General features: G+C 60.9%; 1 protein-coding gene across 3 annotated transcripts in view; it reads right to left on the reverse strand.

Moving 5' to 3' along the window:
* Positions 1 to 1,087: 1,087 nt before the first annotated feature.
* The window catches only part of Slc12a5 (solute carrier family 12 member 5), a 33,209-nt gene continuing 18,347 nt past the window's right edge, over positions 1,088 to 15,949 (reverse strand). For 2 of the 3 annotated variants that reach the window (XM_026408308.2, XM_026408310.2), the window contains exons 8-26: positions 15,712 to 15,923; positions 14,210 to 14,380; positions 13,846 to 13,944; positions 13,672 to 13,729; positions 11,686 to 11,860; positions 10,923 to 11,041; positions 10,562 to 10,660; positions 9,596 to 9,715; positions 9,184 to 9,288; positions 8,058 to 8,226; positions 5,990 to 6,185; positions 5,016 to 5,185; positions 4,615 to 4,746; positions 3,681 to 3,788; positions 2,315 to 2,437; positions 2,024 to 2,223; positions 1,740 to 1,754; positions 1,379 to 1,512; positions 1,088 to 1,179 (exon numbers count right to left, since the gene is read on the reverse strand). In XM_026408308.2, the coding sequence (XP_026264093.2) occupies positions 1,088 to 1,179; positions 1,379 to 1,512; positions 1,740 to 1,754; positions 2,024 to 2,223; positions 2,315 to 2,437; positions 3,681 to 3,788; positions 4,615 to 4,746; positions 5,016 to 5,185; positions 5,990 to 6,185; positions 8,058 to 8,226; positions 9,184 to 9,288; positions 9,596 to 9,715; positions 10,562 to 10,660; positions 10,923 to 11,041; positions 11,686 to 11,860; positions 13,672 to 13,729; positions 13,846 to 13,944; positions 14,210 to 14,380; positions 15,712 to 15,923 (2,497 nt within the window). The remainder of the gene's footprint in view (positions 1,180 to 1,378; positions 1,513 to 1,739; positions 1,755 to 2,023; positions 2,224 to 2,314; positions 2,438 to 3,680; positions 3,789 to 4,614; positions 4,747 to 5,015; positions 5,186 to 5,989; positions 6,186 to 8,057; positions 8,227 to 9,183; positions 9,289 to 9,595; positions 9,716 to 10,561; positions 10,661 to 10,922; positions 11,042 to 11,685; positions 11,861 to 13,671; positions 13,730 to 13,845; positions 13,945 to 14,209; positions 14,381 to 15,711; positions 15,924 to 15,949) is intronic. The other variant, XM_026408309.2, reaches the window with a different exon arrangement.

The following is a 15,949-nucleotide window of genomic DNA, read 5'->3' on the forward strand; positions in this document are numbered from 1 at the left end:
CCAGGGAGGAAACTCTTGGGGTGCGCCCTCCAGCTCCACGATTTCAGTCTTTGGCGAGGAGCCATGGGATGGGGGAGCAGGCGACAAGCCAACTGAGGAGAGACGCCTGCTCCCCAGCGAAGGCACCGGGGCGGGGCTTCCTCGGTGGGGCGCGGGCCTCTCTGGGTTTCTCCCTCCGAAGAGCGCCCCTCCCCTATCCTGGCCCCAACTTGCATAAGAGCCGAAGAGAGAGGCTGCGCACGCGCCTCTGCAGCCACAGTGGAGGCTCCCATCCGCTGGGAGGCGAGTCCACGGGAAGCTGGCCGCGTCTCACTTCGTCTCCGAAAAGAACTGGAGGGAAGGGAAGGGAGCCAAGGGCTCGCGCAAAGGACGAGGAGGCGAGAGCGGACGGAGCGAGGGTGTCGAGGGACCAGGACCAGGACCACGACCCCCGCCTGGGCCTCAAGCACTTTCGCTCTCAAACTCTCGAACGTCAAGGAAAACTCGGCTTCCCAGGCCCCCGCCTCCCCGGCGCCCCAGCGGGAGGGCTGGACCGTGGCGAGGAGTCCGTTGCGCTTCTAGTTACATAAATATGGGGACTTTAAAAATACACGCGATGTCTCCTGTACACTATGTATAGGCTCGGCCGCCCGCGCCCCGGGCTGGCTGGGCGGGGAGGGCGGTGGGGACTTGGGGCGCCGCCTGCCCAGCCGCGCCTCGGGGCCGCTGGCAGCGAGCCGCAGCGCGGAGGAGCGCAGCGCCAGGACCGCGGCGGCGTGGGAAGGGGAAGGGGCCGCGTGGATGCCGGGGGTCCTCCGGGCCCCAGGTCCTCTGCTTTCCGCACCTGCTCCCGACCCTTACTGCAGCGTCTCTCCGGCCGGGCGAGGCCGCGCTTAGAAAAGGGCAGCGCAGCCGGGACGACAGGGCGCTCGGGCGCCCTCTCCGAGTCAGCCCCGACGGGCGTGGCCTCCAGGCTTCAGGCAGCGGGGAAAGGGGCCAGGGCACGGGCACAGGGTCTGTGTGTAAACGGTGACAGCGGCGGGGGGCGCGGCGAGGGCTCCGGGGCCGCGGCCGGGCGCGCTGGGGCCCGGGTGGCAGGTCCTGGCCCTCAGGAGTAGATGGTGATGACCTCGCGGCCGCCGCCGCGGACCAGCATCACCCGATCCAGGTGTTCTGTGAGGACCTCGAGGAACTCCATGTCTGAGAGCCCGTCAAGGAGAAAGACTCGCCCCTCCCCTCCCGGCAGAGCCGGGGTCTCCGGGGACCTCGCGCTCCTGCGTCCCTGTCCGAGGTGCTGATCCTGAAGCAGGACCGACTCGGACCTTCCATCCCGGGACTAGGACCAGGTTCCCGGAGGTCACCCCCCCCGCCCACCCCCGCCATCTTCAGTCCAGGATACAGTTTTCGTCACCGTTGCGGTTGCGGGGGGGCCCGGGCATGTTGAGCAAAACGAGCTTGGCGTCCCGGGATTTCTTGACGATGACCTCGTTCAGCCGCACGGCCGTGTGCATGCGCCGCACGTTGGACTGGTTCCTGCGGAGCCAGGGGAGCAGAGCGTGGGCTGCGGAGGACTCGGTGCCCTCCCGGCAGACCGCGCTGCTGGGGCTGGCCCTGGCAAGCCCGTGACACCCACCCCAGGCCTCTCCAACTGAGCAATTAGAGACTCCGGAGGCCAGAGGCACCCCTGGGGGTCACGAGAGAGCAAGGAGAGGGGAGACCTGGCCGGCGGGAGGTAACAGGAAACATGCTGAAGCACTTACAAGTTCTCCCACTCCCTTCAGGAAACAGAAGCAACGAGAGAAAGAGGGAAAGGTGTCAGAAAAGGAAGAGGCCGGGTCCTGAGATGCCATCACCTGCTCTCTCGCCCGCATCCTTCACCTCCCCATTTCCTGAACCTGGAAGTCCCCGCCTCAGCATCAGGCCAAACCCTGTGAGTTCTCAGGTGGGAAGGGAGCCGCCCCTGGGGCTTCAGGCAGGACCCTGCTGGTTCTCTGCCAGGCTGAGCAGGGCCCCCCCCACCCCAGCCCTGGGCCCCAGCCCATACGGCTTCATGCTGAAGAAGTCCTTGATGCCCTCCGAGGAGACGGGACTGGGGCCCTTATTCTTCTCTGCCACGGACTTGTCCTTGGTCCAGGTGAGATGCACCTTCTCGGGATCTGTCTCGCCCTCCCCCTCAGGCTCCTCCCCTGGGGACGGGGAGCTGCTGGGGCAGCTGGGAGCACTCTGGTCGTGGATCAGCTGCACCTGGGGGTGAAGGAAAGGCGAGGGGGTGACTCCTTTGGCAGCCAGAGGTCTTGCTCCCACTGGCTGAGGCCGGACCACTGCCGCTGCCCACCTCCTCCTCGGGCTTCTCCTCGCTGTCACCAGCCGTCTCTTCCGGGACATTGAGGCGCAGCCGAGTGTTGGCTGGATTCTTTCTCCGGATGGAGCCTCGAGACTCATCTGTGATACTCTGGATCTAGGGAGTGACACAAGTTGGTGCCAGCTCTGCTGGGAGTCACCACTCATGCCCTGCCAAGAGCTACCACCAGTGCCAACATTCAGCCAGGAACCAACCAGCAGTTCAAACAGCGCCGGACTTCCCGTCCAAGAGGACTGCACACTGACCTGGCCACTCCTCCAGAGCCCCGACCTCCCGCCATCCCACAACCAAAGTGCAGCACTGCCACAGCAAGGCTCTGCCACGCACTGTGGCCCACATCAGTTCTGGCTGGTACGAGCAAATGCCATCTCTTATCATTTTTACTGCCACCCCTGGGTAACACCCCCATCCTTGGAGGTCCCTCCTTATCTGATAAAGGGGTACCCGTTACTCATTTCCCTGAGGATCCATCAACCACAGTCTTTCTGGGGGGAGGGGGTACTGGGGATTAAACCCAGGGACAACTTTACCACTGAGCCACATCCCCAGACCTTTTTATTGTTTATTTTGAGACAGGGTCTCACTGAGCGGCTTAAGGCCTTGCTAAGTTGTGGAAACTGGCCTCAAACTTGCAATCCTCCTGCCTCAGCCTCTCACGTTGCTGGAATTACAGTCGTGCACCATGTGCCTGGCCATCAGCCCCATTCTGAGAAATGTATTAACCACACCTGGGAGACTCATAACCCATGGTTCTGTCACCTTCTCCTATAAGATCTGCCCCGATTCCCCAAGCAACCTAGCCCCACCTCCAGGAGTTTGTCCCCAGTCCTGGGTATCATCGCTCATGACCCTAAGGACTCCACTCCCTGGGGAGGGTCTTTCATCCACAGTCCTGGGACCAGTGATCCACACCTGGGAGGTCTCACATGCACACTCTTTGGGAGACCCATCACCCTTAGCCCTGGGAATATGGACCACACCCATGGCTACATCTGTGAACAGCCACCTGCCACCCACTTTCTGAGAGTCTATTACATGAACCCTTGTCTCCCACCCTGGCAGCCCACACCCCTGAGGACTCATCACTGTTCCTATTTAGCATCCATTACTCTCCCTTGGGCCCCCAAAGTCACATGCAGAGGACAATCCACGCTGCATGCCAAGGCTCCTCTGCCCTGTGGCTCGGGGTGGTAGTGTGTCCTCCCGCTGCCCTGCCAGGGAGCCCGGTGCCAAGAGGTGGAGTTGGGGGAGTAAGGGTGATAGGGTGAAGGCAGCAATGCTGGTGGCCAGACCCAGGCCACCCTGTGCCTGGGCAGACCCAGACCCGCAGCAGGCTCACCTCCCGCTCGCGCTCGTTCTTGGTCAGGTGCATCTGCTTGAGGATCTGGGAGCGCTGCTCCATCACCAGGGTCTTCTCGTAGGTGTAGGCGGAGATGTCGCTCTCGTGCTGTGGGCAGGGGCAGGTGCAGTGAGAAGGGCAGGGGGAAGCCGGCGCCCGGGCAGCTGCAAGGCCCAGGGAGGGAGGCCCAGGGAGGGAAGCCCAGGGTGTCCCTGCCCAGGCCCAGGACAGTGGGAGGCAGGGCTGGAGCAGAGAGGGCAGCAACCTGGACACTGGGCAGCTCAGCACCAGGCGTGTGAATGATGAGCTAATGAAGGAGTTGAAATGAGTGACCTGGTGAGTGAGGAGGCCGTGGAAAAGAATGAAGGGTGAGTGGACACACAGGAATGAGCGCACCAGGAGCAGGTGAGTCCGCCAGCGGCCATGTGGGTAAACCAGGGGACACAAGGGGGACAGGCGCAGAAAGTCACTGCGAGGATGGATGAACAAGAGGCTGGGCCGTGTCACCACAGGAACACAGGCTCTAAAGCCAGCCTGCCTGGGTTTGAATCCTGGCTCTGCCATTTACTGTGGGTTGTGGGAGAAATTACTTAACCTTTCTGTGCCTCGATGTTCTAATCTGTAAAAAGGAAATCCTGATAATCACATTAATAATTCTGATAATTACATCCATCTCGTGGTGGCTGGGGAATGACTGAACATGCAACGCAGGAGCGAGTCCTGCCAGAGGGCGCGCACGATCAGCCTGTGGTTACCAAGGGGCGCGGGTCGAGGTGGAAGGAGGGCGGACACCAGGATAAATGCGCGAGGCTAAGAGGTGGGCAGAGGGCCAAGCCGGCATCACGTGCTGTGGGTGCTGGGTGGCCCTGGATGGTGCTGGGGCCCAGGGAGAGGCCCCGGAGCCTCCAGAACCTCCAGGAGCTCCGGGACTCACCATCTCCACCACCTCCACCTCCGCGGTGATGCGCAAATGGTACAGAAACGTGGTCAGGTCCTTCTTCATCTGGATGCTGTTGTCGTCCATCTGGGCCACAGTGAAGATTCGCATCTTGCACTTCCGCCAGACCTGCACGGGGACCCAGAGAGGTCGGGCGGGGATGTGTCCCCAACCTTCCCACCCCTCCTCGCACACACGCGCGGGCCTCGGGGGCCAATGCTGCAGCGTCTCCTGCCCAGCTCTGAGGCTCCCGGTGAAAACGTCACCGCTGTCCTTTACAGCAATGCGCTCACCTCCGGCCTGAAGCGGGGAGCAGGGCCCCTCCCCGGGAGTCCACAGGAGAGGCCAGATGTGGAGGCCGGCCGCCCCCGGAGGTGCCCACGCGCACGCGCACTGACCTTGTGGTGGCGCAGCAGGAAGGGCAGCAGCATGAGCATGCCGCCGTCGTGCACGATCCACCAGACGTCGATGCTGCCCTCGGAGAAGCGCTCGGGGTTCCCAGGGAACATGGACACGTTCTTGGTGACCAGCAGGGCCAGATGGCCAGCTGTGGTTTCCCGGACCAGTTCTGATGGAGCCCAGGGAAGGAAGGAGACCGGCAAACGTGACTCTGGCCCCCCAGGGCTAGTAGCAGCCAGGGGGCTCCTGGCACCCAGCACCTTCCCCGAACCAGCATCCACCCGGCCTCCTCACGTTCCGTTTGGATCCGAAGAAGTCCCCCAACCTCTCTGGACTTCAGCCGTCCCATCTGTCAGATCACAGTGAGGCCACGTGCCCTTTCTGATTATCAAGAACCCACCACCACACGTGGCCTCCCTGAATCCTTAAGGGAGACAGAGCCCCTTGGAGTTGGAGTATGTGCAGGCTCTGGGGTTGTTGTTAAACTGTGTGACCTGAGGCAAATTCCTTAATCTCTCTGTGCCGCAGTCTCACCAATAAAAGAGAGAGAAATGCCTAGTGCTCAGAGGACCCTGATGAGATTAGAGAAAGCCTCCGCTTGTCTGGCACACAGAACGTATTCTTAAATGTTAGTTATCCTATTGCTATTTCCAACTGTCACCAAGGAGTCAGATGCTCAGAGAAGGCGAGTCACTTAGGCACTATCACACAGCTAGGAAGGTCACTGTGGCTTCAAAGCTGGAGCTCTTTCCCCTGCTCTGCCCTGTCTTTCCCTCAGGCCTTGAGGGCCATGAAGGAGCCTGGACGGTCTCATTCACATCTGAGTCCACAGCACATAGCAGTGCTGGCACGTGGCCAGCCTTGGCCTGTCATCTGCGGGTGCCGAGCGCACACATGTGCTGGGCCTGGGAAACTCCTCGGGCCCACGGAAGCAGAACCCACCCCTGCCTGGCCCAGCCGCCTGCAGGGTTACCGATGAAGTTCCGCCACGTCTGATGGTCCTCCTTCTGCCTCCAGTTTCGGGGCCAGCCCACGAGCACCGTGTTGTGCTGCAGGCCCCCGAGGCCCCCAGACTGAATCAGGTGGGACACGCCGTCGCGCAGGTTGGAGGAGATCACCACCTGGCAGAAGCCTTTCACCTTCTCTGCCTCCATCAGGCGTCGGATAGACTGGGGGTTGGGGGGACCAGCCTCAGGCCTTCCTGGCCCTGGCTGAGGCCCCTGCAGCCCCCTGGCTCCGTCCCCCTCTCCGCTCGTCCCCGTCCTGCTGAAGCTCAGCCCTGAGCATGTCAGGACCGTGCCTCCCTCCTGTCACCTAGGAACCCCATTCCTGCAGATGAGTCACAATTTGCCCAGCCTTCCCACCACCCAGCACATCCCCTGCCCCCGCTGGACACCACAGCCTGCCCTCCCTCCTGAGTGCCACCTTCTCCAGACACCTCCCTCCACCCAGGCTGAGATCAGACTCTCTGATGGGTGGACCACCTGTTTTAAGAACTGGGGGGATATTGGGGATTGAGCCCAGGGGCTCTACCACTGAGCCACACCCCAGAGTCTTTATTTATTCTCTATTTCCAGAGTCTCACTCAGTTGCTTAGGGCCTCGCTAAGTTGCTGAGATTGGCCTCAAACTTGCAATCCTCCTGCCTCAGGCTCATGTGTTGCTGGGATTACAGGCGTGAGCCAGGGCACCGCCTGGCAGGGACCTTTTTTAACGCAGTGTAACAATAAGCATCTTAACTGCACAGTTGATGGGCACCATACGGGAAAGTTCTTCTCACCCCCATCTTGTCAGTGAGGAAACTGAGGCTTGAGAGACTAAGACTGGCTCAAGGACACAGCTGATGCCCGCGTGGGCATGTTGTTGGCACAGCCTCCCTGCAGAGCCCACCCCCCCCCCAGCGGCTGTCCTGGTGATGTCCACCTCCGCCACCCTGGCACGACCTCGGCGAGCCATCTCACCTCCACTTCTACCTGTCAACGGGGGCCGACAGCCACCTCATCTGGGGGCAGGGAGCACTTCGTGCCACGCAGCGTGAGGGGCTGGGCCCTGCCTGGCGTGCTGGGACCCTGGCCCTGTCTCCCTCCACTGTTCTTGCCCTAACAGCCCTCACTGACCGCTGAGGGTCTGAGGCCTGCTGGACGTCCCGTCTCCCAGCCCTGACCTCCTCGAGGGCGGCCACGTGCTCTTTAGCAGCTGACCCGCCTGCGCCCGGCCCGGCGCTCAGCACACAGCTCGCCTCAGCCGATGCACATTGCGCTGGACCGGCCAGCTGAAGCCTCCAGCCCTGGCCCTGACAGATCGGTGTGAACGGCTCAGTGAGGCGGAAACAGAACTGTCACAAGGCATTAGGGGTGTCCTGCCTGCCCCCCTTCCTGGAGCCCTTTCCTTCCTCCAATGCAGCCACGGCCTGGGGAGAATGGCCCCATCATGGGCCGAAGGTTCTTCCTCCGGTCCCCACTGCCCACCAGGCTCCACCCGGCTCGTCCTGCACCTCGCGCGCACCCAGTGGCCCCGGCCCACACTGGACGCTGCTCTGAGGACATGGGCCAGTGGATGGAGACGAGCCCATGAGGAGGAGCCACGGACCCATTCCCAGTCCTGACAGCATCTGTGTGACTTCCACCAAGCTGCTTTCCCTCTCTGGGCCTCAGTTTCTTCCTGGGCCGGAGGTGAGTACGACACATGCCGAGTTCATGCAGAGTGGGACGAAAATGGCCCACGAATGTGAAGACAGTTTGGAATGTTTGTAGTTTGGCAGGAAAATGTCTGAGGTAGGAGTCAAGTATCCGAATTTGAATCTCTTTTTCTGTCCTTAGACCTGGCTTCTCTATGCCTCAGTTTCCTTATCCACCACACAGGCCCTTCTGTTTCGGATGGGCTTCGGTTCAGTGGGTTGAATTCTAAGGGACTGGCTACCTGGGCCCTCAGGCTCCTCTTCTAAGGAAGAAGATGGGAAAAGCCGAGGCCACTTGATCCCAGAGGTTTCAGGATGGGGGGCAAACACTGTCTTCCTGAGCACCCTGGCCCGCCCCCACTCACCTCCTCTGCCCGCTGGGCCTGGGGGTGGTTGTCCAGAAAGGTGCCCTCGAGGACCGAGCCCACGATGGTCAGGCCCTTCCCCGCCTTGAGCTGAGAGGTCAGGGAGAGCAGCTGGGGGTGCACCACGTTCTGGTCCTGGTCCACGCGCACCAGCACCAGCAGCTGAGGCCTGGCGGGGGGACAGTCACATGACCCCCGTGTCCGCTCCCCGGCCACTCACCGCACACCCATGACCAGTTCCCTTACCATCTCCTCGGTCCCCACCGCCTGTGCCCATCACCTGTCCCTCTGAACAGTCAACCATCCTTTCTCCAGCCATCCCCCCATGTCCATCCCTCCACCCCCGCCCAGCTCGCCGTCCACCGCTCCGCTCTGCCTGTGCCGCCACCCACTCACCGTCTTCCCCTTCAGTCCCCCGCACACCCAGGCCGTCCACCTCTGGGTGCACCCTCACCCCACGCCCCCCACCACCATCCATTCCCACTCCCACCCTTCACCACCGCCCTCCGCCCGCAGGGCACCCTCAGCCTTCACGTGTGTGCTTCTCTCTCCGTCCACCTCCGGCCAGTCCCCCAAGCCCTGCTCTCCACCAGACCCTGTGCTGATCGTCTGAGGATTCAAATAACGCCAAGCCCTGGGTCCGGAGCTCGCGGCTGGACCGGCCCGCACGTCTTGGCAGAGGGGCCTGGGGTGAGCCAGGGTCTGGGCCTGCAGAGCAGCCAGGCAGAGGGCAGCTGGCCGAGAGGCTCGGGGACAGCTCTGGTTGGGTTTTGCCTTCTGTGACCCCCAGGACCTCTCTGACCCCTGACCTTCATGTGAATGAAAAGGAGGGACTGTCACTAGTCCAGAGTCCGGAGAGCTCCGTGCTCTCTAAGTGAGAGAGCAACCCCACCTGTCTCCGTGGCCTTCCCCGCAGAAGCGTGAGCGCGCTATATCCCAGAGACTGGGAGGCCCGGCCGCGCGTTCACCAAGTGTTTGAACCCACAGCTGAACCCGCGGTCGGGAGGCCAGCAAGCTCAAACCGAGTGATCAGAGGAGGCCACGGAGCAAAACCAGGTGAGCGGGGAGAGTCGGCCCTGCGCCCTTCCAGTCCCCCCAGCACTCACCAGGCGCCCCCCGCACTGACCTCCAGTTCTTGGTGTGCGGGGGCCCTTCCTCCAGGCGCAAGAGGGCATAGCGAGCGGCGCTGAGGGACAGGCCCCGGATCCCATCGCCCCATTCCTTCTCTGCCCTGGGGGCAGGAGGGGACCACGTGAGGCCAGAAATCCCGGAAATGGCAGCGAAAACCTTGCACACAGAACTGGCTGCCCCAGGGCACAGACATCCCTCCCTCTTCTCCCCGGCTCAGGAAGGGCTCCGTCACCCAGCCACCGAGCCGAGCCGCTGCTCCCTTGGAAACACTGCTGTCACCACCCATTTCTCAAAGCCTCCACCCATCTCCCGTCTCCCAGCCCCACCCCATCACTGCGCCCTCCACTCCAGCCCTCCCCCCATCCCCCACCGGCCAGCCCCCACCACCCCGCGGGCCTCCGGCTCACCCGCGGTACTCAATGTACTTGTAGATGAGCCCCGCAATGAGCATGGCCACCAGTGCGTAATACCAGGAGCAGATGAACATGAGGGCCAGGCAGAGGCTCATGCCCAGGAAGGAGAGGGTCCTGCACGTGGAGAGAGACCGGCGTGGACAGTGAGAGTCCGTGGAGCAGGGCCTGACCAGACCTGGGTGACTGCGGCCAGGTCTGGGAGCTCACTAGTTGTCACCGTGAGCACCCTGGAGATCCGAGGCCGTCTGGAGGGAGAAGCAGCCACAGACAGGCACCACCCATGTCCCCGTCAACTCCAGAGTCACCTTAGCCCAGGCTGGACAGCCCCAGCTACCTGGGCTCTGAGATGGGGTCCCTGAAGAGGCCACCAGCAAAGGGGAACAAGGGAGTGGAGGTGGCAGCCCCGGTACAAGCCCCATGATGCCACAGTCTTCCCGGTGGCCTTGGGCCAGTCCCTTCCCTTGTTTGAACTCAGTGTCCTCTTTCTAGAGTGAACAGGGTCATCCCTGCGGTCCTACTGTGAGCATGAAAAGCCATAAAGTAAAAGAATAAGAGGAACTGCGGGCTCCTGGAAGGGGGGTCCCCCTCTGCTGGGCAGGACGGCTCTCCAGAGCCCAGGAGAGGGGCAGCGAGCAAGCCCCTCTTACAGCAGGGGACAGGTTCAGATTGCCACGTGCTCAGCCGGGAGCTCACAGCCAGAGTCACATTTTGGATTTGCATCGGCTGCATCTGACCCGTCCTTAAGAAGCTGAGCACCCTGGACTGGGCGGGGTGATGCCCAGGCTGCTGCTGACTAGGCTTCACGCCTCTCCAGGATCGGCCTCCCACCAGCTGGGCCGCGGGAGGGGGGACAACGGGACGTGGCATTCAGGTTTGGGGTCCTTAGACCTGAAGGAGCTGGCCTTTGGGGTTGGGTGGGGTAAGACATGGGTGGGGCGGGCTGGTGGACAGGGCACCCACCAGTGGTAGTATCGAAAGCGCGGCCTCCAGTTGGGCGTCCTCAGCAGCGTCTGCACGGCACAGGCCAGGTTCACGAACATGTAGCACATCAGGAAGAACCTAGAGCACACAGAGCCCCGGACAGACAGATGCACAGGGAGCAGAAACCGAAATGGAGACATGGGGAGGGGGGCAGGGGAGAGACCACGGGCGCCTAAGGGGTCCCAAGGCCAAATCCCCTTCTCACACACTCTGATATTACGGGGTGGATCTCTAGATAACAAAGGACGAGCTTCCATGACTGACAGGAAGTCCCCGGGTGACCAAAGTGCTCAGGGCTGGTCCTGGGCCACGGCTGGAGGACCCAGGGAGAGGCACGCACATGGACAGGATGGGGGCCACCTCGTCGAGGGAGGCAATGAGGATGCCGATCTCGCAGATGCAGGCCGTCAGCAGCAGTGCCCACGTCGGCTCTCCGTTGGCTTTGCCATGGCCAAAGACCTGGGGACAGAGCAACCATCTTGGGGAACTGAGACCGGGCGGTCTTCTGGTCTCTGTCCTCCAGTCTTAGAAAACAGGAGGAGAGGCGGGCATCCTATAGACAGGAGCCGTGGGAGAGGGGCTGCATTTTTCATCCTCTGGGGCACCCGAGGGAACGGCAGATTTTGCCAGGTCTTGCCCACCCTGACATTGGCACCCTAGTGCCATGAAGTTCCAATGACCGCTGATGGGAAAGGAAGTTCCAGTCAGATGGGCAGATGGGAGAGGAGCTGACCGGAGGCCAGCAAGTGACCGTGGCATGTGCTCCATACTGGTTTTTAAGCACCCTGGAGAGCTCCCCACGCCACCCCCACCCCCGCCTTTTCTTGCCATTTTTCTGCTTCTCTGAGTCCTTGGCCAACAAATGGAGCCAGGGAAGGGCCATTTATTTTCCCCTGAGAGCAGAAAATTCTCAAAATGATGGCACTGACCACAATCCAAATCCCAAATGAGATCCGCCCATCCCTCTTCATGCAGTGTCAAGCCGAAGGGCCCAGGAGCAGCCCAGGGTGGCCCCAGAGGCTCCGCAATCTCCTCGGCAGCCCCCAGGCAGGGGCCTGGCTGGCTGACCCGCTGGGTGGGGCTGCTCTCCTGCCCACACTGACCTGCAGGAAGGGCACTATGCCATCCCGGGAGATGGCCTGTAACAGGCGTGGGGCCCCGGTGAGGCTCTGAAGCCCAGCCCCACAGGTGGAGAAGAAGGAGCCGATGACAATGACCCAGGGAGATGGCCAGGCCAGTGTGCCCACCACCAGGTTTCCATTCACAGCTTCACCAAACCTGGAATAAAGCAGTAGGGGAACAGACGACGCAGAGTGAGCCACGTCACCTGGATTTCCAGGCTGGGGTCTCCCACGCCAACCGCTGGGCTGACCAACGCATTAGGCTCTGCAGGCGACTCCTAAATATCCTGGGCACCTCCTGCCCTGTGTGACCTTGAGCAGATCACTTCACCTCTCTGAGCCTCAGTTTCCTCAGCAATGGGAACAATCATGAGCCTATTCCCTATAATGGGTGAGAGAATCCATATGTAAAATGCTCACTATGGTGCACAGAGCACGGCACTAACAAATCGGGGGTTGTCGGTACTCAGTCATCCTGAGAAAGTCTCTCAGCTTGCTAGGATCTCAGGGCCTCCGTGTGAAAAATGGGTTTCTGGCTGCATCATGTGGTGATGGTGTAAGAATCAAAGACAAAAATCTTCTTAAAATAGAAGGGCAGGCTGGGTGTGGTGGCGGCGCCTTCAGACCCAGTTACTCTGGAGGTTAAGGCACGGGAATCACTGGATCTCAGGAGCCCAGGAATTCAAGACCAGCCTGGGCAACACAGAGAGACCCCAACTCAAAATGGGAGGCATTGTTGAAGGACTCCAAGGCCCTGGGTGGAGCACTGTGGGGTGATCTGCTGGGATCCTGCAGTCCTGGCGAGGTCTGTGAGTAAGTGAGATGGACGGAGGTCAAGCTGCCCTGAAACTAATTGGTGTGATATGTGCAAATCGCCCACTTGGCCAGGTCGCTCCCCTGCTTAACATTTTCAAGGTTTCCTCCATTAAAAAAAAAAAAAGTAAAGAAAGCTTCAGTTTCCTGGTATGAAAGTCAGGCCTTGATCCTGGCTCCCGCCGGTCTCCAGCCCCGGGGACCCCATTGCATTACCTTCGAGAGGCCAGGTGCTGGGGGAAAGTGACTCTGTGGTAGGACCTCCTCCCCGCCCCCCCGTAGTGCTCCAGGGACATGGAACCACCCACAGCCACAGGTACGCACACACGCAAGCCATTTCTCCCCCTCCCCTGTTCATGCCGTCCCATGTCTCCGCTGCTGGCATGTCCTTCCCCCTCCTAGCCACCTAATTAATCTCTACTCAACGTGGACGTGGGAAGGATGAATGAGACACAGCCCCCAGGACACCAAACTCCGAGATGCTCACGTCTTACATAAAACGACACAGGGTTTGCACGTGACCTAGGCACATTCTCCCGAATATTTTAGAACCTCTCTAGGTCACTTCTAATACCTAATGCAGCGGAGTCCTGGGTAAGCTGTGTGGCGGAGGGGAGGATGCCGGGGAGAGGGCTCCTGTGCTCTGTGGTTGGGGAGGACTGAACAGCCCAGAACCCATTTGCAGCCCCAGTGCCCTGAGGACTGGTCCCAGCCCCTCCTGCACATTCCCGCAGCCCTGGGCTCTCTTTCAGGCCAGTCTGACCGCTGGGCACTTGAAGTTGCTGACAAGTTGGCCACCACCCCCAAAGAGCCTTCTAGGATAAAACTGTGAGCTCTTTATGTGTGCTCACCCAAGAACCCCGGACAGTGACCTCCCACAGATACATAAATATCAGGTGATTTAATGAGGCGTGTTTCTTAAAAAAAAAAAAAAAAAAAAAAAAGAGAGAGAGAGAGAGAGACTATCACTGTCCTAAAGGAAATGATTCACCGTCCAAGCTTCCCGAACGGGCACGAGAAAGACAAATATGACAAGAAGGTCGGGGGGCACACCGCTGGCCCCCCACGGAGGCCTGCACCCTGATCGGTGTGTTTCCAGATCCAGCCTCCTGCGCCCACGCTCCCCCACACAGGTCCCACTGACCCCTCACTTACTTGTCCCGCAGGACGACCCCCTCGATGCAGGCCCCGAACAGGACGACGGAGCTGATGTCTACACAGAGGGTGAAGGAGAGCCTCACAGTGCAGGTGGCCCACACCCCCACCCCGGACCAGCCGCCTCCCCCAGCACCCCCCCCCCCGTGGTCCCCGTCCAGCAAGGCAGGATACAGACCGCAGAGGTGGTGGCGATGGCCAGGATGGTGCCCGTGGGGATGGACTTCTGGGCATCCCGGAGGTCCCCAGAGCGGTTGGAGCCCGCCATGATCCCTGCAGAAGGAGAATACCTCAGGCAAGCGCCAGGCACACGGGAGACCAGACTGACCAGGAAGAAAGGACACCACTTGCGGTTGGGAACCCGGGGCCCGGTCCTGGCAGGTGGACTCGGGTGAGGTCTGGCCTTCACGCCTCGTCGTCCACTCATGGTGGCTCTGCTGATGTGACGGGGTCGCCAGACTAAGCGTCCTGAGGAGCCCCCTCTGGCCTGGCCTGCTTGTCCCTCCCAGGCGGACAGGCCCTCCAGAGCGCCCTTCACCTGTGACTGACGGGAAGTAGATGCCGACCAGCAGGGTGAAGTAGGAGGTCATATCGCTGAAGACGTAGGGGTGGTCCATGTCGACGGGAGTGCCATCCGCCAGGCCCACCGAGGGCATCCCACGCTTCTCCACAATCACCCCCTTGGTGAGGTAGGAGCTCCACAGGTTCTCTGTGGGGAGAGGGGAGGCTCAGGGGAGTCCAGGGGTCGGGAGACCAGGTTTCTGGGGCCAGGAGGTGGGGCGGGACCACCCCGTCTTGCTCCCTGGTCTGGGCTACGTTTTATTCCCACCAACATCCCCTCTGTCCGCCTGCTGCTAGGCCATGGGCACAGATTTCACAGGTGAACGGGACCCAGTCCCGGCCCTCAGACAGCCCCATCTGGTGGGGAAGACACACAAGCTGACTCAGACTGACCTGTCCCTGCCCCACGCCATTCTGCCTCTTATCTCAGAATGGCACCACGACCTTGGCCTCGCCCTCCACCGCTCCCCTCCCCTCCCCCACCTCAAAACATGGCCAACCTCTGCCCACCCCCTCCTCAGCGTTTCTCAGATGCCCTTGTCTTCATTCCAGGTTCCTCTGCCTGGCCCAAGTGACCCGTCGGCCAGGTGACTCTTTGCTGTGGAGGGCTACCCACAGCCAGCAGGATGTTAGCCGCACCCTGGCCTCTACCCAAGGATAACAACCAAGCAATATCTCCAGAGAGGCCAGATACCTGGCGGGTGGCAAGAGCACCCTGAGAAGGACCCTGTCCCACTTCTGCCGTCACTCCTCCTCTAGCTCAGAAACTGTCATCTCTGGGGGTTCCGTGTACCTCCCCGTGGACCCCACTGCCTTCAGGACACAGCCCAGCCTCTCCGGCTTCCGAGGCGGCCACAGCTGGCCCCTGCCTCTCCAGCGCCACTCCTTGCCCTCTGTCCTTTGCACTTTACGCCCCAGTCAGGCCAGACGGCTCGTGGTTGGGAGGACACACTATGCCCGTCTGTGTCTGCGAGCGCTAAGCAGCTGTTCCTCGGTTTGAGATCCCCTGATGCCCTGAGAGAACTCCAGGCTCACCTCTGTCCTTCAAAACCTGCCTAAGGTGGGTGTAAGAATCTCATCTTGTCACCTGATACACCTGAAGCCTCCCTCCCCTGAGAGTTCTCCATTCACCGAATACACATCTACGTGTAATGGAGTTTACTTGCTAATGTCTCTCTCTGTCACTAACTCCTTGGGGACAAGGACTGTGACTTATTTATTTTGTGTTACTAGTACTTAGCACAGAGGCACTTGGCAGGTATTTAGTGAACATCTGTTAAAGTGGTGGCTTTCTTTCCTTCTACTGGCGAGATTCTTGGCTCCTTTTCATCCCCACCCCTCCATGAGGCTAGGCCCAGAGTAGGTGCTCAACTAAAGCTGATTGAGTTTAACTGAATCCCCAGGAGGGCCTCTCCATCTGACCGCGTGACCTACAATCCCCGCAGTGCTCCCTGGACACAGCCTCTTCCCTCCCCAGACCTTTGATGAGGCCGCTGGCAGCGCCAGGAATGCCCTGGATCTCCGTGACATTGTTTCGGGTGAAGTACTCATCACAGGTGGCGTTGAGAAAACGTGAAGAGCAGAACAGGCCCCAGAGCCGCGTGGTCACCGTCTCATTTCCTTCCCAGGCCAGCTTGGCGCAGACATCAAAGCCATGGCGCGACAGCGTGCGGTTCCCCAGGAGGCAGATCCTAGGGAGAGGAACGAGCTGGGAAGA

This window comes from Urocitellus parryii, chromosome 6 (assembly GCF_045843805.1).
Source record: "Urocitellus parryii isolate mUroPar1 chromosome 6, mUroPar1.hap1, whole genome shotgun sequence".
Classification (NCBI taxonomy): Eukaryota; Metazoa; Chordata; class Mammalia; order Rodentia; family Sciuridae; genus Urocitellus; species Urocitellus parryii.